Consider the following 22,493-nt stretch of genomic DNA (forward strand, 5'->3'; position numbering starts at 1 on the left):
TCTCCCAAAGAGCTGACTTGAACCCTGGCCCTCAGCATGGGGTCTGCGTGTTCTGCCAGCACTTCCCTGCAGCCCCCGTGGCGCGTCTCCCCTCATCTTCCCCACTGGGACCCTGGGTGTATGGGGGAGGTTGCCTGTGACCTCAGCCTCCCAGGCCCCCTCGGGCAACCCACATGCTGCTCCATGCGGGCCCCTTAAGGAGTCATCCAGAGACCCCTGCTGTCTGTCTGGGTCACTACAGACAGCTGTGGTTGCCTCCATATCCCCAGCTGTCTGCTCTATGCTCCCAGTGGGCATGTCCCACACCACCACTTTGGTCAGACTGCCACAGGGCCTGCCAGTCAGTACGTGTTCTCGAGCTGACCTGGGTCCCTTCCACTTCCCAAACATGCTCCATACTTCCTGCCTTGGTCCTTGTTCACCCTCCCTCTTCCCACACCCAAGTCCACAAGGCTAGTCCCAAAGGTGGCCTCTTCCTCAGGTCCTTTCTGGTGCTCTCTCACTCTCTCTCTGAGACTTGCTAATTCTGCCTCATCTCAGCATCACCTACCTGTTGCCTTACCAAGCCCTGATGTTCAGAGAGTCACCACATGAATGGACTGAGTCCAGTTTATTCTATAGCTTTTTCTGGTCCACCTAAAATTAGGCTTTCAACATGGCAAATGCCCATTTATTAAATTAAATTTTACTATTACTATTATTACTTTTTTTTTTAAAGTAAACTCTACCCCCAACATGGGGCTCAAACTCACAACAATCTTGACTCACAAGATTAAGAGTCACATGCTGTACTCGCTGACCCAGCCAGACGCCCCTGAATTAAATTTTAATGGTTTTATTTACAGGTTACAAGGAAATGTGAATGCAGTCAGAAACGCACTTTATCTAAGCCTCCGCATTAACTTAAATACATTTCAGCAAGCTTACTTTACCTTTTGCTTTGTTATCCACCTCGTCCCCTGGAAGTCCCAGTCTTTTTTTCCCAAAGTCAGGGCCCACTAACTTCAAGGGTGATCTCTGTGCCTTTTCACTCTTCTTGTGGGCAAACAGCAAGGAGGAAGATGAGGAATCCGAGGACGAGACTGTGTAATCCATCAGCGGGTCAATACTGCTCCCAGTCAGCCAATTAAAGGAGCTTCTGCCATCTGCAAATGTCACAGCATGCTCAGCTCTGCACAACCTGCCATACCCACACAGCACCACTGCACCTGCCACACTGGGAGCCACACTGTGGGACACAAGGTGTGCCTCATCCTGGGGATGACACCTGGGGCCTCTGTGTGCTCACCTGCCATAGGAATGGGGACAGCTCCTCCAGGGAGACAGCCATGTCAGGGTAGGGACACTGGGCAGAAGTTCTATCAGTTACTAGTGAGCGACCCGAGGCAGCTCAGGTGTCTGGGCCTCAGGGTCCTCATTTGTGAAGCAGGAAAATACTCTGCCTGCTCCTTCAAGCAGTAACACCTTTTCTGTGTTATCAGGTACCAAGATCCATGTCTTCTAACATCAATGTCATAAAATATCCATGGTAGTTATTCAAATCAATCCTACTTCTAGAACCAACAGACATGAAAAAATTGATAGAAAGGAAAAATGTTTGAAATATTTATATGAAATGATTTACGGGGCACCTGGGTGGCTCGGTCGTTTGAGCGTCTGACTTCGGCTCAGGTCATGATCTCATGGTCCGTGAGTTCGAGCCCCATGTCAGGCTCTGTGCTGACAGCTCAGAGCCTGAAGCCTGCTTCAGATTCTGTGTCTCCCTCTCTCTCTGCCCCTCCCCTGTTCATGCTCTGTCTCTCTCTGTCTCAAAAATAAATAAATGTTAAAAAAAAAAAATTTTAAAAAAATTGAAATGATTTACGTGTTTTACTCTACAACTTGTACTTTGCTGATCAAAGGAAACAGGTGAACAATTTAAGAAAGAAAAATTTAATAACTATAAACACAGTAAATGATTTTGGTTTAGCTCTTCAGTACTTGCTTTTGAGATAAAGGATTTTAACTTTGTTGCATTAAACAGACTTTTCTGGACAAAACCAAAGCAAAACATAAATGTACTGTAACTTTTGCTTTTTCCAGTCAAAAATAATCCTTTTCAACTTTTTTTATTGTGGTAAAATTTAGAGAACACCAAATTAACTATTTTAACCATTTTGAAGTGTACATTTCTATGCATCAGGTATATTCACACAGTTGGGCAACCATCTCCACAATTTAGCTCCAGAGCATTTCCACCTTCTCAAACAAAATTCAGTATCTTTCTTTTTTTTTTTTTTTTTTGAGAGAGAGAGAGAGAGAGAGAGAGAGATTGAGAATGCATGTGCATGCACTCACAAGCCTGCACAGGGGAAATACAGAGGCAGATGGAGAGAGAATCTTAAGCTGGAGCCCGATGGGGGGCTCGATCTCACAACCATGAACCTGAGCCAAAATCAAGGGTTGGACCCTTAATTGACTGAGCCACCCAGATGCCCTAAAATCCATATCCTTTAAATACTAGCTCCCTATTGTTTCTCACCCAACCCCTAGAGGCCCCCTTCCACTTTCTAACTCTAAGAATTTGACACCTCTAGGAACTTTAGTCCTTTTCTCCTTTGACTGACATGACTTTTCTGTGGTTCTTACCACTTTTTTCTATTACTGTTTCACTACTCTTACAGCCAATGTTCTTGCAGTGGAGGCTGCTTCCATAGATCATACTGCCTGGTGCAAAGCAGGCACGTGTTCAGGCTGACAGGTACCTGCAGTTTGTGTAGGCGTGAAGTCATACTGCTGTTGGGTGGCCCGTATCTGCTTAGCCATCGCTCCTTGAACTGGGAGGGATCCCTCCTGGGTCCGGGTCTGGAGAACACTTTGGGTGGCCTGAGTCTCAATAAACATTGGAGTGAGGACAGTACTTCGGAAACGCCAGTCAGAATCAATGGTATATTCCTGCACGTAAGAGAGTTCCGAATGAAATCATGGTCCTTCTTTAGCAACACTGAAATAATTTTATTTAAAATCCAATGGTGCCATTAGCAGACAGGTATATAATTTCATAAATCTGTGTGGGAAACAGCTGAAGAAGAACCCCTTCAAATTTAAAAATTTTAAATAAATTATTTGCCAATTAGAATATACTAATTAGTATTGGGGGAGGAAAACCATTTTTCTCCTCCATCACATTCTGCATTAAATGGCTTAATGCCATACCCAGTAATGGCACCACAGCTGCAACAAGCTGAGAAGTCAGGCTATGCTGCTCGGCTCAGCATAGACGAACTGAGCACAACTGTTATTATTTCAATCGTCACAGGCCGTTAAGGCTGCCGAGAGATAGCACAACCTTAACATCTACCAAACGGATTGGGGGGTGCTAATGGGGAAGGGGGATGGTATTATGGAGAAAGGAAAATCCAAGTGGAGGCTGAAAGGGGGACAAATGTGAGCATGTGAAGAGAGTGTGAGCAGATGAGGTTAAAGCAAATAGAAGTGTTTCAGAAAGGATGTGTGAGAATTCCAAATAAACTAAGAAGTCCAGTATCACTAATCACCAGGGAAACACAAATCAAACCCACAATGAGTCATCACTTCACATCTGTCAGGATGGCTATGCTCAAAAACGCAGGGGACAGCAAGTGTTGGCAAGGATGTAGAGAAGAGGGAATCCTCACGCACTGCTGGTGGGACCGTAAATTGGTGCAACCACTATGGAAAACACTATGGAAGTCCTCAAAAAATTAAAAATAGAAATACCATAAGGTCCAACTATTCTACTTCTGGGTAAAAAAAACCACTAACTTGAAAAGATATATGCATCTCTATGCTAGCTTATTAGTAATAACCAAGACATGGAAGCAACTTTTGTGGTCTATCAATGGATGAATGGATAAAGACATGATGTGCGTGTGTATACATACACAGATACATATAGGTGCGTGTGTATGTACGCATATATATATATATACATATATATATATACATACATATATATATACATACATACATACATATATACATACATACATACATATATATATGCGTACATACACACATACACACAATGGAGTATTATTGAGCCATAAAAAAGAAGGAAATCTTGCCATCTGTGACAACATGGATGGACCTTGAGGGCATTATGCAAAGTAAAATACATCAAAAAGAGCAAGACAGATACCACATGAATCTCACTTACATGTGGAATCCAAAAAACAACAATAACAAAACAAAAAGCCTGAACTGATACATATAGAGAACAGACTGGGTACTGCCAGAGGCAGAGGATGGGGGAAAGGGACATGGGTGAAGGGAGCCAAAAGGTACACACTCCCAGTTAAAAAAACAAATGAGTCATGGGGATATAACGTGTGGTTATAATAATGTAATTAATAATAATAATAATAATAATAATAATAATAATGTATTGTATATTTGAAAGTTGCTAAAAGAGAAGATGTTAAAAGTTCTGGTCACAAGGAAAGAAAGTCTGTAACTCCATGGTGATGGATGTTAGCTAAGCTTATCGTGGTGATCACATCACAGTACATACCAATATTAAATCAGTATGTTGTAAACCTGAAACTAACATGTCACTTATATCTCAATAAAACAAAGACAGCCAGTTTAACTCTATTAGAAAATGTTTGCTGACTAACAGATAGGAAAAGCTTATAATATTTATTATTATTATTATTATTTTTTTTAACGTTTATTTATTTTTGAGACAGAGAGAGAGCATGAACAGGGGAGGGGCAGAGAGAGGGAGACACAGAATCTGAAACAGGCTCCAGGCTCTGAGCTGTCAGCACAGAGCCCGACGCGGGGCTCGAACTCACGGACCGTGAGATCATGACCTGAGCCAAAGTTGGACGCTTAACCGACCAAGCCACCCAGGCGCCCCTATAATATTTATTACTGTAGAGACAAATACTTCACCTGAAATTCACATTCTGACAGAGGATGTTCAAACACAGGGTTTGGATAATCTGGGCTCATGCTGGTCATTTCAAGCAGAAAATCTGTTGCTAAACTTAAAAAGTGCACTTCTATCTTTGGAGAATATAAGGAATTTAGTGCCAACAATCGGTCCAACGTATTTGAAGGTAATCTAGTTTCATGGCTCCAGAAATTTCGAATAATTAACCTGAAAAGCAGAGAGGAAAGATTTTTCAGATGTTGTCAAATGAGAAAGAATGCCCTACACATGGTGTCATGTCGAGAAGATAGTCTTTCACCCCTATAAACCTTAACATGAGGAAAACCACATTCAAAATTGTATCAAGAGTGTAACATGAGTTATGAACACTAATATGCACTGAAGGAAGGGAATATTCCAAACTTCAGCATATTTAACAAGAGGTGAAAAACTAGATGATTTTATTCTTATCCCTATTATCTGGGAAGTTTTCAATGATGAGTATACAATATTAGCTACTTTGAAACTGAGAAAACACCTTAAGAAATTATATAAAATCCTTCACTGCCTTGCTAAAACAATTCACTCCAAAAATTAGTGCCATAAAATATTCAAAACTTAAACTAGTTAAGAGCCAGGTTAGGCTTTACAATTTATGAATGCTTATGAAATCCAAATGTAATTTGAAAAGCAAAAATGAGTTTAAAATTGTGACAGAATGGAAAATTAATTGATATACAGAATCATACAAAAAGCTTATGACCCTTCTTTTATAATTAGTACTTGACAAAACGCTCATAAAATTTAGAATAGATATTTTAGAGAAAAATAATCGTCATTTGTATTTTCTTATATAATCATTATAGTTTCCTCCTACTTCTGAAGTTTCAAACATTTCATTCAATATTAATATGTATAGTGTGATCTCAACCATGAGTTAAATGAGAAACATAATAATCAGCATTACAGATTTTTTTATTTTGAAACACTTTAATTCACTGTGTGAGCAGAGAGAGCTTTACCCACAGTTTTTCAAGAATTTTTTATTAAAATCACTTGTCAGAATTTTTAAGTCTTAATGTGATTCAAAATACATTTTTATTAAACATCATGAATGCAGAAAGCAGAGAAAATGGTAATACTATAAATATAATTCTAAAACTGTGGACAAATACTCAATGCTAGTCTAGAAAGAAACATCCCTAATTTATTTGTCTTGGCCTTATTATTCGAGGAACACATACTGAAGCCCAACGTTCTCATCGATCAACCCTTGAATCAACACATCTTTTGCCAACTTAAATATTTCCCTGGAGTCCTCATCTGCTTGACTTTCTGGATCTCTGAGAAAAATAACAAAATGACAAAACATTAATATTGTCTTCTTATCACTTTTGTTCAACCGTAATAACACCAACAACCAGATTAAAGTAAAATAATCTGGCTTTTCCCGTGGAACTTTAACTTCCCAAACCATAGCAGAACCTACCCTCATACGGACATACCCTGACACCTTCCTTTGGTGACTCTGCAAGCCCATCCGGGTGACTGTCATCACCCTTCCTACAGTGTGACAGGGCTCACGTGCACAGGACAGCGTGGGGGGGGGGGGGGGCGGATAATGGGAGTAGGCTGCAGGGGTTCCCTGGGAACGCTAAGAGGTCCTAGGATGGACTCAGACCCCATGGGAAGTGCTGTGGTGGCAGTCCTATAGGATGAAGACATCCCACAGAGTTCATTTTCTTAATTGTGTCAGATCTTAAAAGGAGAACTGTAAAAACAAATTACAGTATTAACTCAACCAAAAACTGCACATTCTGAATATTTCTCACGAATACATGAAATGAATTAAAATAAGGATAAATGTCAATATACTAAAATAAACTCGTTTTAATTAATAATCCTACGTTTAAAAATGTTTAAACATTTTATTATTTATTATAATCTACTCCAGATTGCTATTGGCACCCAAATGCTCCCTTGAAAAAAGTAATATAAAAATTAATGTACAGCTTACCGGTAATTGTCATGAACCCACATAAGAATATTATACATTTGTTCCCTACACACTGGAGAAGGATGAGAAATGAATTCTACAACAGGATTCAGAAGTTCTCGGAGTTCTACTGGTTTCAATTTTGCCATCATCTTATAAATTATGTCCAAACACACTTTCTGTCTTTCATCATCTCTACAGTAAGAGAGGGTTTTAAAAACATACCAATTTAATAATTTTTATTATACTTTCAGATGTGACAGGTAACTTTTTCTTCTTTGTGCTGTTCTGTATTTCAAAATTTGTTACAATGGAAATATAAAAATTACATCTTAAAAAATTACCATGAGCTACAGTATTAAAAATAAACAAATTAATTCAATATGGTACCCTGTATCGGATCCTAGAATAGAAAAAGGACATTAGTGGGAAAACTGATAAAATCCAAATAAAATCTAGTTTAGTAATCAATAATGTACTAATGTTAATTTCTTAGTTTTGACAAATATGCCACAATTATGTGACATGGAAAAAGTGGGTTAAGGGTATGTGGGAATTTTCTGTATTGTCTTTCAACTTTTCTGTAAATATTAAGTCATTCCAAAATAAAAGTTCATTTTTTAAAAATCCGAAATGTCAAACAACATAAACTAAATATAAAGGATTTCATGATTTTAAAACAATGATTTCAAGTGCTATTCAGGCTATCTGGCAGGTCATACAACGAGTCAAGGGTAGTCTGAGCCCCCAATAAGGTGCACGTCTATTTCCTTATTTTATGTATCTTTTCTTCCTACAGCACCCAGCTTAATGCTTCACATGCAGTTGATATTCAGTAAATGTCTAATGAAGGATATCACAGCGCCATAACATACATTCTTTGTTACTGGCACACTCTACATTTATCAATAATTTATCCCCATGTAAAAAAATACGTCCACAGACAAGGCTGGAAAACAGTACAGAGAAATAAAAATATTGTGAGCAACAGCATCTCTTTTCACACCTATTTTAATAGTATAATATGGGGGGCATCTGGGTGGCTCAGTCGGTTGGGTGTCCAACTCTTGATTTTGGCTCAGGTCCTGATCTCACAGTTCATGGGTTCGAGCCTTGCATGGAGCCCCACATCAGGCTCTGTGCTGACAGTATGGAGCCTGCTTGGGATTTTCTCTCTCCCTCTCTCTGCCTCTCCCCTACTCCCTCTCTCAAAACAGATGAATAGGCTTTAAAAAAATATTAAAAACTAGTATAATGTGATTTTGAAAATAAATGAACAATGTTAACAAATAATGGATGCCTCCTAGCTGGAAAAAATGGTACAGAACTCAAAATCATGCATTTTAAACCTGAGAAGAGCCTTAGGTAACACTTGAGATGTGGCTTCCCCAAGGTGCCAGGTTAAAGAAGACAGGAGGGGCAGGCCCCACCACTTTTAATTCTGATTAAAATTTAACAAGTACATATTTTTAAGTTTATCTATCTTGAGATGTACATATATACATAGTCGTATATAACAAATACATATTTTATGAAAACCTACAAGTTCTGAGTTGAAGGAGACAGTTGAACAAATCAAAATTTTATGTGCCAGCTGCATCTGAGAACACAGGGCTGGCTTTGCACTCACCTATATCTCATAACTTGAATGAAATCCTTGCTCTTTAACTGTAAGTAGAGATCTGTTATTTCCTCTGCACGACACAGCACCACCTCCAGACAGAGAGTCTTCATCACCCCATGAAATTTGGGCAGCAGGAAGAACACAGTGTTCATGAACCTAACCAGTGGACATGGCCAATGAGGGAGAGGGCCGTCGCAGACCCTCTCCCACAACAGGACGTCCAGCATGACTGATATCCTACCTATCGGCAAGAGGAGGAAAGTTCTTCACAGCTTTGTTCAAGCACACAATAAATTTGTCCTCCATCATATTTTGATGCTGCTTCAACTGTTTTACAATCAATTCATACACCAAATCTTCCAGTATCTGAAAAATTAAGTTTCTTTTCAAATACACAAATGCGAAACTTACGTTAGTTACTGAAAACAGGTTTGTCTTAAATAGTTAATTGAACCCATGGAAGATGTCCAATGCTATCACCTACAAGGTAAAGGTGTTCACAAGGTACAGTGCCAGGAGTGTGCACATTAACCACTGGACACAAGAGGCTCTGGGGCTGTGAGTTCAGGCAGGCCAGGCCACAGCCATGACTGCTCTGTGCTGTCACCACTGGTGGCGCCTAGCTCTTGTCAGATGGCAGGCTGATAAAGATTGGTGCTTCCTTTTCACATCCAAAATACTGCTAAAAAGTCATTTGAGAAGCTGAACTAAAATCAGTGATCAAACGCTGTGTAAATACATTTTATGATGCCAGTGTTCACATACTTGGTCAAATATTCACACAAACCAGAATTTTCAGGCAACTTTATCTAAAAAGCCACCTCCACCATTGTCTACCTCCCTATATCCTGTTTTTTCTTCATCATGTACTACTATCAATGGTGACAGATTTGTCTATGTATTGTCTGCTTCTCTTCATCAAATGTTAGCTTCCTGAGAAGGGGGGGTGGCCAGGACTGCTCTGGCTACACCCCCAGAGCCCAGAACCAGCCAATAAGATAACGAACATATGTAACTGACCAACATACATAACCAACATTATAATACAGGTAACCAACAGAAGACAAACGCATGCACATATATACTGACAACTGGAGACTACCTCTCAGGTGCCAAGAGCAATTCAGTGGTTGGAATAGGACTGATTCTCACCAACTTCTTTATATTTTACTCTGTTCTTCTAATTTCTACACTAAATCAATACCATTTTATATTCAGAAAAGAACAATGTAAAACCAAAGTGTTTATCATTACTACTAACTTGAAATTTAAGCGAAGAGAGATTAAACTTGGGATCTACTGTAATTTGTTCCATCTGTGCTGAAGACTTAGCATACTATGTAAATTGAAACCCAACATCTAAGGATATGAGAATCATGTAAAAATAAGGTAATTCGGAATTTAAAATTTTTAAGCGTGCCTGGGTGGCTCAGTCAGTTAAGTGTACAATTCTTGATTTTGGCTCAGGTCGTGATCTCAGGGTCGCTGAGATTGAACCCTGCATGTCAGGCTCTGCACTGACAGTGTAGAGCCTGCTTAAGATTCTCTCTCTCTGCCCCTCCCCACTTGCGCACAGTCTCTCAAAAAAAAAATTATTTTACAAAAATAGCTGGTAATTCCTAAAATAAATTATAAGCGAAGACTGACCTCCCCAAGTGGGTCTATTTCCCTTCATTTAATTTTCTTTTAAACCCAAATAGATACCTGAGGTGCCTGGGTGGCTCAGTTGGTTGAGCTTCCGACTTCAGCTCAGGCGGTGATCTCACAGTTCGTGAGATCGAGCCACACGTCAGGCTCTGTGCTGAGAGCTCGGAGCCTGGAGCGGGCTTCGGATTCTGTTTCTCCCTCTCTCTCTGCCCCTAACCCATGCACATTCTGTCTCCATCTCTCTCAAAAATAAATAAATAAGCATTAGAAAAAAAATTTAAACCCAAATAGATACCTAATTGTCAAAATGGGCAGGGGCCCAATACACTGTGTTGGGGTACTCTGGGTGCCCTCGGGACCTCCCAACTTCCCTAACCCTTTACTCCTCATCCACTCAGACAGTGAAAGTAGCCCACTCTCCACTCTCCACCTTTTCTTTCAGGAGAGGATGTGGACTGGATATAGGAAGTTGGGAATCATGAACACATAGGCAGTTTTCAAAGCCAGGAGGCTAGATGGTTGGCAGGGGAGCAAGGAAGAAGAGGACCAACATCAGAGCTGGAGAGGTAGCCGGGAAACATGAAGCTAAGGAAGGGAAACAGCCAGGAGAATAGGAAGAGAGCCAAGAGAGTGTCCTAGAAGCAGTGACAAAGGGAATCGGGAGGAATGATCAACTGTGTCACTGCAATGAGACCTGGCAAGAAGGGCTCATCACAATGAGTGACAGCGGTTTTGGAGGCTCCAAAACACACAGCCCCTCACTAACCAACCACAGGAGAACAGCAGTGTAGCAGGAAGCATCACTCCACTACCCTACTTTCAAGTAAGTTAGAACATGTAATTTACATACATCTGTAATAATTACATTCTATGGAGACCTGTAGTACTTTGAACTTACACTGCCCTGAAAGATTCAGTTGGGTTCTTCTAACAATCCTGGAAAGTGGGCAGGGCTCCCAAGACTGAGAAAGGCTCCCACAAGTGCCCTGTCCTGTCTGATAACTATATTACGTCCCAGATTGGAAATGGAGTATTTTATTAGTTAACATAGCCCTAACCATAGCAAGTATCCACCAGAATAATTTGCTTCAAAAGAAACCCTGACACTACTTTCAGAGGAATGAAAGCTGGTTAAATAATCCTTTCCTGGCTTTCACAATATAAGTAAGTTACCCATCTTTAAATGTTTACCAAGTTTCCAAGTGTTTTAAAAATCCCATGTCCTCTTTAAAAAAAATTGAGCACTATATACGCTAGGAAAAAGCCAAGTATTAATAAATGCAGAATGCCCACTCTGGTTTGTTACAGTATAGAGGATATAAATAACAAGTGTTAGAAAAAATCAAAACTGAAAAAGCACTATTTATTTAAAATTGTATAACACACTTACATTTTCTTTCTTGGTAACATATTGAAGAATAAGTCCTAGAACTTCTGCGGCTGCTGCATACACCTCTTTATATTTTACGAAAGACATGTTACTGACCAAAGCTTGGAAGTATCTGTAACAAATACAGAAAATATGCATCACATAATACATTCTGTTGACATAAAAATGTAACAACTTTGCTCCTCATGCCGTATTAAGAGCATAAATTGAGAAAATACTAAACATAGAACATGATCCAAATTATTTGTGTGAAAACATACATCAAGATGTACTTAAGGCTCTGACATCATGACCAGGAAGGCACATGGCAGTCCACAGCTCAATCACACAGGACTGCTGCAGTCAAAGCAAAACACGATGCTGGATACTATAAAAAACACTGCAGTGAAAAAAAAGCTACTAACCAAGACCATGGCTTACTGACACCCCTTGAAAGCCTCATGACTTCCTGACACCTCTTGACTGCTGTGACAAGACGAGGACAATAAATGAGAAGGAGAGTGAGCACCAGTCCACGCTTCCAGGCTCTGTAGGCCACAGAACGTTAGCCTCCAGTTCCAGAGAAGCTCTATAGGCTTGTCACTGGGGGAATCAAAGCTCAAAAAAAGTAACTCATCTAAAAGCAAACTATTTCCCATGGACTCTTCACGGAGCCACCTGTTTGTCTATGATAGCAGGCAAATGGAGGAACCGGTGCCAGGAGGCTAACACAGGAGGACCGACCAGACGGAGTGAGACACTTCCAAAGAAACGGGAAAAGCTCGGAAGGGACATGCTGAAATCTACAGTCACATAATGTGAATGCTGACTTTTCAGAACTCCTAACACAGTAGGACAATGAAGTACCGGTCCGTGATGGTAGAGGATGAGCTCACTAGCGCCCTCCCTCCAGACGCCGGGCTGCGTTCACCCCCACCCACAAAAGGTCCCGACGGAGGGAGCAGGGGCTGTAGCTGAGGCAAAAAGCACAGCGACAGGGCAGCACCAGGACCCAGGCATCCATCCATGATCCTGTCGTGAATGGTCCCACAGAGCTCATGCTGGTTTGGGGGCAAACGCTGAAAATGCAGTTGTAGAAAATAAGAAAGAAAATACCTAACACCTATTTGGTGAAACACAATTGAAAAAAAAATATTAATTTTGAAAAACTTCACTTCCATCATTCATTCCATTAACATATTTCTTCTCCCAAAAGACCTCTAAGCCCAACTTACTAAACTCTGGTAGAAATATTTTTAACATGGGTCTAGGTCTTTAAACTTATAAAAACTAGGGGCACCTGGGTGGCTCAGTTGGTTAAACGTCGGAATCTTGGGTCCAGCTCAGGTCACAATCTCATGGTTTGTGGGTTTGAGACCCACATCGGGCTCATGGTTCACGGGTTTGAGTCCCACATCAGGCTCTGCGCTGACAGTGTGGAGCCTGGAGCCTGTTTGGGATTCTCTCTCTCTTTCCGTATCTCTTTGCCCCTCTCATACTCGCACACGCACTCTCTCAAAATGAATAAACTTAAGAAAAAATGAGACCATACTCCAGTCCATCAATCCAATTCACATATACTTTAATCTAAAAAAGAAGCAAAGCAAAAACTCCCTTGATACTCACTTTATGCTCTCTATGCCACATTTTGGGTCATAGGGGGGCAAGTTATTGGCCATTATAATGCCTAATAATTGAATTCCTACTGAATTGTCTTTGGAATTAGGATCTTTACTGGAAAACTTTTCAAATATTAACCTGAAACATAAGCATAAAGGACAAGTACAGATTATCATATAATAAAATAAGCACAGCAAGAAGATAATTTGCAGGGTGAGAAATACTTTATCTTTCCCCACGACTAACACCCTTCTTCCTAATACCCTGTTTGTATACATTCAAGTTATTCTAGCAAGTCTGTATTTCTTACGATCTAACTATTTGCCCCAATTCTCTGTTAGTTGATTCTGAAACCTTTGGAAAGTTATAGCTTGCCTCAGGCTGCGCAGTCCGACAGTTCACCCCTGCGCTGGGACAATGAAGGGCAGAGTGTACCCCATATGCCCAGTGTCTGCTGGGCCAGAGGTGAGCTGGGAGACGGAGCAGGCCACCTGGAGGCAATGACCCGCACAGAGGTGCTTCGTCAAACTTTGGAGGCTAGGATTGTACTAGCAGCAATATTGTACCCTTACAAATGATTCAATTTCAAATTATATTCCTTCTATCATTTCAAGTAATTAAACTTCACTGTAATCACCATTTACAACATGCTACATTTTAAAAATGTCTAAGCAATACTGCAAAATGTAGTAAATTTGTACCTGTAAGGGACAGATAAACAATCCTTCCAGCATTCAACAAGGGTTTTTATAATTTCAAGGTTATGTCTAAACACAGCTCTTTTTTGATGAAAAACATGTTTCATTAGGAAATGAAGCAATCGATTTGCTAACACTTCATCTTTAGGGACCCCCTAAAAAGGTATAGAAATTCTGTATTAATATGTAGCATTCCACTCTGGAAAAACATTTTTTTAATCCAACAGTCCATTTATAAAAGAAACCTGCCAGTATACTGAGGCTTCTGGTGTAAAACTATGTGTGATTTTTCAAGGACAACCACAGGCAATGACAAAGGCTTTGCTGGCAGGCCTTATGGACGGACAAGCTACCCTCTGGCACCAGGCTGGAACAGAGCCAGGGCTCTGCAGTCTCCAAGGGTAGATACAGTCAGACCCTTAGCCATCCACCCTCCACCCCCCAGACTGGTCATGCTTGTCACATATTTGCACTCGTAACCCCCGGCACCTTCATTTCTCTTCATCTTCTCCAGGCATCTCCGCTGAGAGCTCCTTATAAGAGGAAGGGCAACTGTGAAAACACTTTTCTTCTGACTCCTTTTATGGTCTCATAAAACTGCTGGAGCCTTTAATTCAGGGGTCCCTCAACAGTGAGATGACCCTCGGATCTGTGCTAAACCACCTGACCCTCGACCAGACTAAGCTGCAATGTTCCATGGGGGAAATGGACAAGGGGAGTCCACTTCCTCTGGCTTTAGCCTCTACCGCAAGTGACAAAAGGCTTCACTTGATTCTTACTTTGACTCGTTGCTTTATGCAGCTATTCTGACACCTAGCAGTTCGGCTCTCTCAAACTCAACCATGCACCTGACATTTAACTCAATCTTTCCCAATGGTTCCTAAGTTAAACTAAATACTAAAACAATTTTACTCTGCTTAATAACATGAAAACATTTATCACCTTAAAGCTAAGAAATCTAAATTTGGTTTACTGTGAAATAAGATAGGCACATCCAGATATAAATGCATGTAAAAGCTCTATGTCCATATATTATGTTTAGTAAGGAAAGTTCTCAGAATATTACTACACGAAAACTCTTGTACCTTATTAGTGCTAATGTTTTTATGTGAATGGCAAAGCTCCAGAGCACACAAATCTGTACTGGTGGAAGCCACGAGACTGCCTCAGGGTGACACAGTATCATTCACCTGGTGGTTACTTTTTTGGCAATTTCAACCATTAATGGGTCCATGTCAATACTAGGGAAATAAGTAAGCTGGCAAAACAAATGCCAAAACATCCACAGACTTTAGTTACAACAGAAGTTTTCAAGACCTAATATTCAGGGTCTACTGACATTTATTTCACACTTATTTTTAAGAAATCATTAGTCTAGTTTCCAAGATCCTAGCAAATAAAAGCAACAAACAAAATAAATACCTGATAGCTTAAAAATAAAAGCAAAGTCAGAGGCATTATCGAAAGAAATCTAAGAAATCAGAAATCTAAGAAAACAGACCTGAAGCAGTATGAAGCCATTGGTATAACAGGACCACAGCAATATGACAATTAATGTTAAAAATGGTGACTCTTAAGTCATTAAGAGGAGCTTGGATTATCTGTCATCAATTTGTTTATGGTATCAGCAAGAGACTGACATACCACTCCATAAAAGACGTGTCCATTCTTACCACAGGAGTAGCTATTCCTGTCCACGAAAGAAGAGTCACCACTATCTCGACCACCATGTAGTGAATTCCTTCTCCTCCATTGTTTTCAGAAACCACCAGCTGCAGCAAGGGGCTGAGCCAATACTTCGCATAAGGGCGGAAGACCTGGAAGAGAATTTAAAAGTCAAACAGCAAAAAAATTATTTTGAATAACCAAATTATTAATTTAGGAACATATCCTCCATCAGCTAAAATTTAATATTATGACTTGACCTAAATCCAAAACAGATGTAAATTCCAACAATTACCCTGCTTCATCAGATCAGATTCTCTGTTGAATTCTCTCCTCATGGGTCCTTGAAACCACAATACAAGGCAAATGGACTTCTGATATTTTCTTTGTTGAAAACCTGATATAACTATGCTCTTAAAAATCAAAATGAAAGTACTCTTTATCAATCTTATCCTATCTGAATAATATGCAGCTCTAGAGAACTGTTATTTTATGCAAATGCATAGAGTATATGAAAAACGAGAATATAAAAATTAGGTAGACGCATGTGGCTGATGTTCTTTCATTTCTTATATTATAGAAGTTATTGTGTTATTGACTTCATTTTCTCAAGACCTCTGAAATCTAAAGAAAATGTACCCATATTCTAAATTCAATTTAGTTTATTTTAGAAATTGCACAAGAATGCTATTTTGATGCAAATGAACAGATTAAGATATAATTCAAGCTACCTATCTTCTTAACCTTCGCCACTTTGTTTTTATTAAATATGTTTCCTCAGGGACTACTCTCACAGCTTAAATCTGTGTGGTCTCAAATCTTTGTTTATACACCCCGTAAGTAAAGAAAAGTTCGAACACTCTCCATGTATGTATTGATTTATTTACAAATTACAAACACAAACTTCGTTATTTTTTTGTTGTTGTCGTATAGTTTTATTTTTTTCTTCTTTTTTAAATTTTTTTAATTTTTAATTTTTTTTCAATATATGAAATTTATTGTCAAATTGGTTTCCATACAACACCCAGAACTCATCACAAAAGGTGCCCTCCTCAATACCCATCACCCACCCTCCCCTCCCTCCCACCCCCCATCAACCCTCAGTTTGTTCTCAGTTTTTAAGAGTCTCTTATGCTTTGGCTCTCTCCCACTCTAACCCCTTTTTTTTTTTCCTTCCCCTCCCCCATGGTCTTCTGTTAAGTTTCTCAGGATCCACATATGAGTGAAAACATATGGAATCTGTCTTTCTCTTTATGGCTTATTTCACTTAGCATAACACTCTCCAGTCCCATCCATGTTGCTACAAAGGGCCATATTTCATTCTTTCTCATTGCCACGTAGTACTCCATTGTGTATATAAACCACAATTTCTTTATCCATTCATCAGTTGATGGACATTTAGGCTCTTTCCATAATTTGGCTATTGTGGAGAGTGCTGCTGTAAACATTGGGGTACAAGTGCCCCTATGCATCAGTACTCCTGTATCCCTTGGGTAAATTCCTAGCAGTGCTACTGCTGGGTCATAGGGTAGGTCTATTTTTAATTTTGTGAGGAACCTCCACACTGCTTTCCAGAGCGGCTGCACCAATTTGCATTCCCACCAACAGTGCAAGAGGGTTCCCGTTTCTCCACATCCTCTCCAGCATCTATAGTCTCCTGATTTGTTCATTTTAGCCACTCTGACTGGCGTGAGGTGATATCTGAGTGTGGTTTTGATTTGTTATTTCCCTGATGAGGAGCAACGTTGAGCATCCTTTCATGTGCCTGTTGGCCATCCGGATGTCTTCTTTAGAGAAGTGTCTATTCACGTTTTCTGCCCATTTCTTCACTGGGTTATTTGTTTTTTGGGTGTGGAGTTGGGTGAGCTCTTTATAGATTTTGGATACTAGCCCTTTGTCCGATATGTCATTTGCAAATATCTTTTCCCATTCCGTTGGTTGCCTTTTAGCTTTGTTGGTTGTTTCCTTTGCTGTGTAGAAGCTTTTTATCTTCATAAGGTCCCAGTAGTTCATTTTTGCTTTTAATTCCCTTGCCTTTCGGGATGTGTCAAGTAAGAAATTGCTACGGCTGAGGTCAGAGAGGTCTTTTCCTGCTTTCTCCTCTAGGGTTTTGATGGTTTCCTGTCTCACATTCAGGTCCTTCATCCATTTTGAGTTTATTTTTGTGAATGGTGTGAGAAAGTGGTCTAGTTTCAACTTTCTGCATGTTGCTGTCCAGTTCTCCCAGCACCATTTGTTAAAGAGACTGTCTTTTTTCCATTGGATGTTCTTTCCTGCTTTGTCAAAGATTAGTTGGCCATATGTTTGTGGGTCTAGTTCTGGGGTATCTATTCTATTCCATTGGTCCATGTGTCTCTTTTTGTGCCAATACCATGCTGTCTTGATGATTACAGCTTTGTAGTAGACGCTAAAGTCTAGGATTGTGATGCCTCCTGCTTTGGTCTTCTTCTTCAAAATTACTTTGGCTATTCGGGGCCTTTTGTGGTTCCATATGAATTTTAGGATTGCTTGTTCTAGTTTCGAGAAGAATGCTAGTGCAGTTTTGATTGGGATTGCATTGAAAGTGTAGAGTGCTTTGGGTAGTATTGACATTTTGACAATATTTATTCTTCCAATCCATGAGCACGGAATGTTTTTCCATTTCTTTATATCTTCTTCAATTACCTTCATAAGCTTTCTATAGTTTTCAGCATACAGATCTTGTACATCTTTGGTTAGATTTATTCCTAGGTATTTTATACTTCTTGGTGCCATTGTGAATGGGATCAGTTTCTTTATTTGTCTTTCTGTTGCTTCATTATTAGTGTATAAGAATGCAACTGATTTCTGTACACTGATTTTGTATCCTGCAACTTTGCTAAATTCATGTATCAGTTCTAGCAGACTTCTGGTGGAGTCTATCAGATTTTCCATGTATAATATCATGTCATCTGCAAAATGTGAAAGCTTGATTTCATCTTTGCCAATTTTGATGCCTTTGATTTCCTTTTGTTGTCTGATTGCTGATGCTAGAACTTCCAACACTATGTTAAACAACAGGGGTGAGAGTGGGCATCCCTGTCGTCTTCCTGATCTCAGGGAAAAAGCTCTCAGTTTTTCCCCATTGAGGATGATGTTAGCTGTGGGCTTTTCATAAATGGCTTTGATGATCTTTAAGTATGTTCCTTCTATCCCAACTTTCTCGAGGGTTTTTATTAAGAAAGGGTGCTGGATTTTGTCAAAGGCCTTTTCTGCATCGATTGACAGGATCATATGGTTCTTTTCTTTTATTAATTGATGTATCACATTGATTGATTTGCGAATGTTGAACCAGCCCTGCATCCCAGGAATGAATCCCACTTGATCATGGTGAAGAATTCTTTTTATATGCTGTTGAATTCGATTTGCTAGTATCTTATTGAGAATTTCTACATCCATATTCATCAGGGATATTGGCCTGTAGTTCTCTTTTTTTACTGGGTCTCTGTCTGGTTTAGGAATCAAAGTAATACTGGCTTCATAGAATGAGTCTGGAAGTTTTCCTTCCCTTTCTATTTTTTGGAACAGCTTGAGAAGGATAGGTATTATCTCTGCTTTAATTTGTTGGGAGATTTTTGATGACTGATTCAATTTCTTTGCTGGTTATGGGTCTGTTCAAGCTTTCTATTTCCTCCTGATTGAGTTTTTGAAGACTGTGGGTGTTTAGGAATTTGTCCATTTCTTCCAGGTTGTCCAGTTTGTTGGCATATAATTTTTCATAGTATTCCCTGATAATTGCTTGTATGTCTGAGGGATTGGTTGAAATAATTCCATTTTCATTCATGATTTTATCTATTTGGATCATCTCCCTTTTCTTTTTGAGAAGCCTGGCTAGAGGTTTATCAATTTTGTTTATTTTTTCAAAAAACCCACCCTTGGTTTCGTCAATCTACTCTACAGTTTTTTTAGATTCTATATTGTTTATTTCTGCTCTGATCTTTATTATTTCTCTTCTTCTGCTGGGTTTAGGCTGCCTTTGCTGTTCTGCTTCTGTTTCCTTTAGGTGTGCTGTTAGATTTTGTATTTGGGATTTTTCTTGTTTCTTGAGATAGGCCTGGATTGCAATGTATTTTCCTCTAAGGACTGCCTTCGCTGCATTCCAAAGCATTTGGATTGTTGTATTTTCATTTTCATTTGTTTCCATATATTTTTTCTTCTCTAATTGCCTGGTTAACCCACTCATTCTTTAGTAGGGTGTTCTTTAACCTCCATGCTTTTGGAGGTTTTTCAGACTTTTTCCTGTGGTTGATTTCAAGCTTCATAGCATTGTGGTCTGAAAGTATGCATGATATGATTTCAATTCTTGTATACTTATGAAGGGCTGTTTTGTGACCCAGTATTGGATCTATCTTGGAGAATGTTCCATGTGCACTCGAGAAGAAAGTATATTCTGTTGCTTTGGGATGCAGAGTTCTAAATATAACTATCAAGTCCATCTGATCCAATGTATCATTCAGGGCCCTTGTTTCTTTATTGACCGTGTGTCCAGATGATCTATCCATTTCTGTAAGTGGGGTGTTAAAGTCCCCTGCAATTACCACATCCTTATCAATAAGGTTGCTTATGTTTATGAGTAATTGTTTTATATATTTGGGGGCTCCTGTATTCGGCACATAGACATTTATAATTGTTAGCTCTTCCTGATGGATAGACCCTGTAATTATTATATAATGCCCTTCTTCATCTCTTGTTACAGCCTTTAATTTAAAGTCTAGTTTGCCGGATATAAGTATGGCTACTCCAGCTTTCTTCTGACTTCCAGTGGCACGATAAATAGTTCTCCATTCCCTCACTCTCAATCGGAAGGTGTCCTGAGGTCTAAAATGAGTCTCTCATAGACAGCAAATAGATGGGTCTTGTTTGTTCATCCATTCTGATACCCTATGTCTCTTCGTTGGTGCATTGAGTCCATTTACATTCAGTGTTATTATAGAAAGATATGGGTTTAGAGTCATTGTGATGTCTGTAGGTTTCATGCTTGTAGCGATGTCTCTGGTACTTTGTCTTACAGGATCCCCCTTAGGATCTCTTGTAGGGCTGGTTTAGTGGTGACAAATTCCTTCAGTTTTTGTTTGTTTGGGAAGACCTTTATCTCTCCTTCTATTCTAAATGACAGACTTGCTGGATAGAGGATTCTCAGCTGCATATTTTTTTCTGTTCATCACATTGAAGATCTCCTGCCATTCCTTTCTGGCCTGCCAAGTTTCAGTAGAGAGATCGGTCACGAGTCTTATAGGTCTCCCTTTATATGTTAAAGCACGTTTATCCCTAGCTGCTTTCAGAATTTTCTCTTTATCCTTGTATGTTGCCAGTTTCCCCATGATATGTTGTGCAGAAGATTGATTCAAGTGACGTCTGAAGGGAGTTCTCTGTGCCTCTTGGATTTCAATGCCTTTTTCCTTCCCCAGATCAGGGAAGTTCTCAGCTATTATTTCTTCAAGTACACCTTCAACACCTTTCCCTCTCTCTTCCTCCTCTGGAATACCAATTATGCGTAAATTCTCTTTAGTGCATCACTTCGTTCTCTAATTTTCCCCTCATACTCCTGGATTTTTTTACCTCTCTTTTTCTCAGCTTCTTTTCCATAATTTTATCTTCTAGTTCCCCTCTTCTCTCCTCTGCCTCTTCAATCTGAACCGTGATGGTCTCCATTTTATTTTGCAGCTCTTTTATAGCATTTTTAAGCTCCTCCTGGCTGTTCCTTAGTCCCTTGATCTCTGTAGCAATAGATTCTCTGCTGTCCTTTATACTGTTTTCAAGCCCAGCGATTAATTTTATGACTATTATTCTAAATTCACTTTCTGTTATATTGTTTAAATCGTTTTTGATCAGTTCGTTAGCTGTCGTTATTTACTGGAGATTCTTTTGAGGGGAATTCTTCCGTTTCGTCATTTTGGATAGTCCCTGGAGTGGTGCAGAACTGTGGGGCACTTCCCCTGTGCTATCTTGAATAAGTTGCGTTGGTGGGTAGGGCCGCAGTCAGACCCGATGTCTGCCCCCACCCCACCGCTGGGGCCACAGTCAGACTGATGTGTGCCTCCTCTCCTAGGGGCGGGATTCACTGTGGGGTGGTGTGGCCCCTCTGGGCTACTTGCACACTGCCAGGCTTGTGGTGCTGGGGATCTGGCGTATTAGCTGGGGTGGATCGGCAAGGTGCACAGGGGCGGGAGGGGCTGGCTCAGCTCGCTTTTCCTTCGGAGATCCATTTCGGGAGGGGCCCTGCGGCACCGGGAGGGAGTCAGACCCTCCGGAGGGATGGATCCGCAGAAGCACAGCATTGGGTGTTTGCATGGTGCCAGCAAGTTCCCTGGCAGGAACCGGTTCCCTTGGGATTTTGGCTGGGGGATGGGCGAGGGGGATGGGCGAGGGAGATGGCGCTGGCGAGCGCCTTTGTTCCCCGACAAACTGAGCTCTTTCGTCCCGGGGCTCAGCCACTCTCCCTTCCGTTGTCCTCCAGCCTTCCTGCTCTCCTAGCAGAGCTGTTAGCTTATAACCTTCCAGATGTCAAGTCCCTCTTGCTGTCGGAACACACTCCGTCCGGCCCCTCCACTTTTGCAAGCCAGACTCCGGGGCTCTGATTGGCTGGCGGGCCGCCCCTCTGCCCCAGCTCCCTCCCGCCAGTCCGTGGAGCGCACACCGCCTCTCCGCCCTTCCTACCCTCTTCCGTGGGCCTCTTGTCTCCGCCTGGCTCCGGAGACTCCGTTCTGCTGGTCTTCTGGCGGTTTTCTGGGTTATTTAGGCAAGTGTGGGTGGAATCTAAGTGATCAGCAGGACGCGGTGAGCCCAGAGTCCTCCTATGCCGCCATCTTCCCCCGATCTCCACAAACTTCTTTATTATTAAACTACAGACAGTACCTGACTTCTGATGGTTCAACTTAAGATTTTTGGACTTAATCATGCCATGAAAGCCACACACTTTCAGTAGAAACTGTACTTTTAACTTTTACCTTCTGGGCCAG

The 22,493-nt window shown here is 40.5% G+C and overlaps 1 protein-coding gene across 3 annotated transcripts in view; it reads right to left on the reverse strand.

Annotated features, from left to right (window-relative positions):
* Positions 1-22,493, reverse strand: part of PRKDC (protein kinase, DNA-activated, catalytic subunit) — a 216,309-nt gene that overhangs the window by 78,223 nt on the left and 115,593 nt on the right. For 2 of the 3 annotated variants that reach the window (XM_019428881.2, XM_019428883.2), the window contains 11 exons: positions 15,525-15,668; positions 13,855-14,006; positions 13,160-13,291; positions 11,555-11,666; positions 8,759-8,883; positions 8,524-8,673; positions 6,915-7,088; positions 6,142-6,240; positions 4,918-5,125; positions 2,745-2,934; positions 933-1,145 (listed from right to left, as the gene is read on the reverse strand). In XM_019428881.2, coding sequence (XP_019284426.2) covers positions 933-1,145; positions 2,745-2,934; positions 4,918-5,125; positions 6,142-6,240; positions 6,915-7,088; positions 8,524-8,673; positions 8,759-8,883; positions 11,555-11,666; positions 13,160-13,291; positions 13,855-14,006; positions 15,525-15,668 — 1,699 coding nt within the window. The remainder of the gene's footprint in view (positions 1-932; positions 1,146-2,744; positions 2,935-4,917; positions 5,126-6,141; positions 6,241-6,914; positions 7,089-8,523; positions 8,674-8,758; positions 8,884-11,554; positions 11,667-13,159; positions 13,292-13,854; positions 14,007-15,524; positions 15,669-22,493) is intronic. The other variant, XM_019428882.2, reaches the window with a different exon arrangement.

This window comes from Panthera pardus, unplaced genomic scaffold (genome assembly GCF_024362965.1).
Source record: "Panthera pardus isolate Hobbes unplaced genomic scaffold, ASM2436296v1 HiC_scaffold_7, whole genome shotgun sequence".
In the NCBI taxonomy this organism is placed as follows: Eukaryota; Metazoa; Chordata; class Mammalia; order Carnivora; family Felidae; genus Panthera; species Panthera pardus.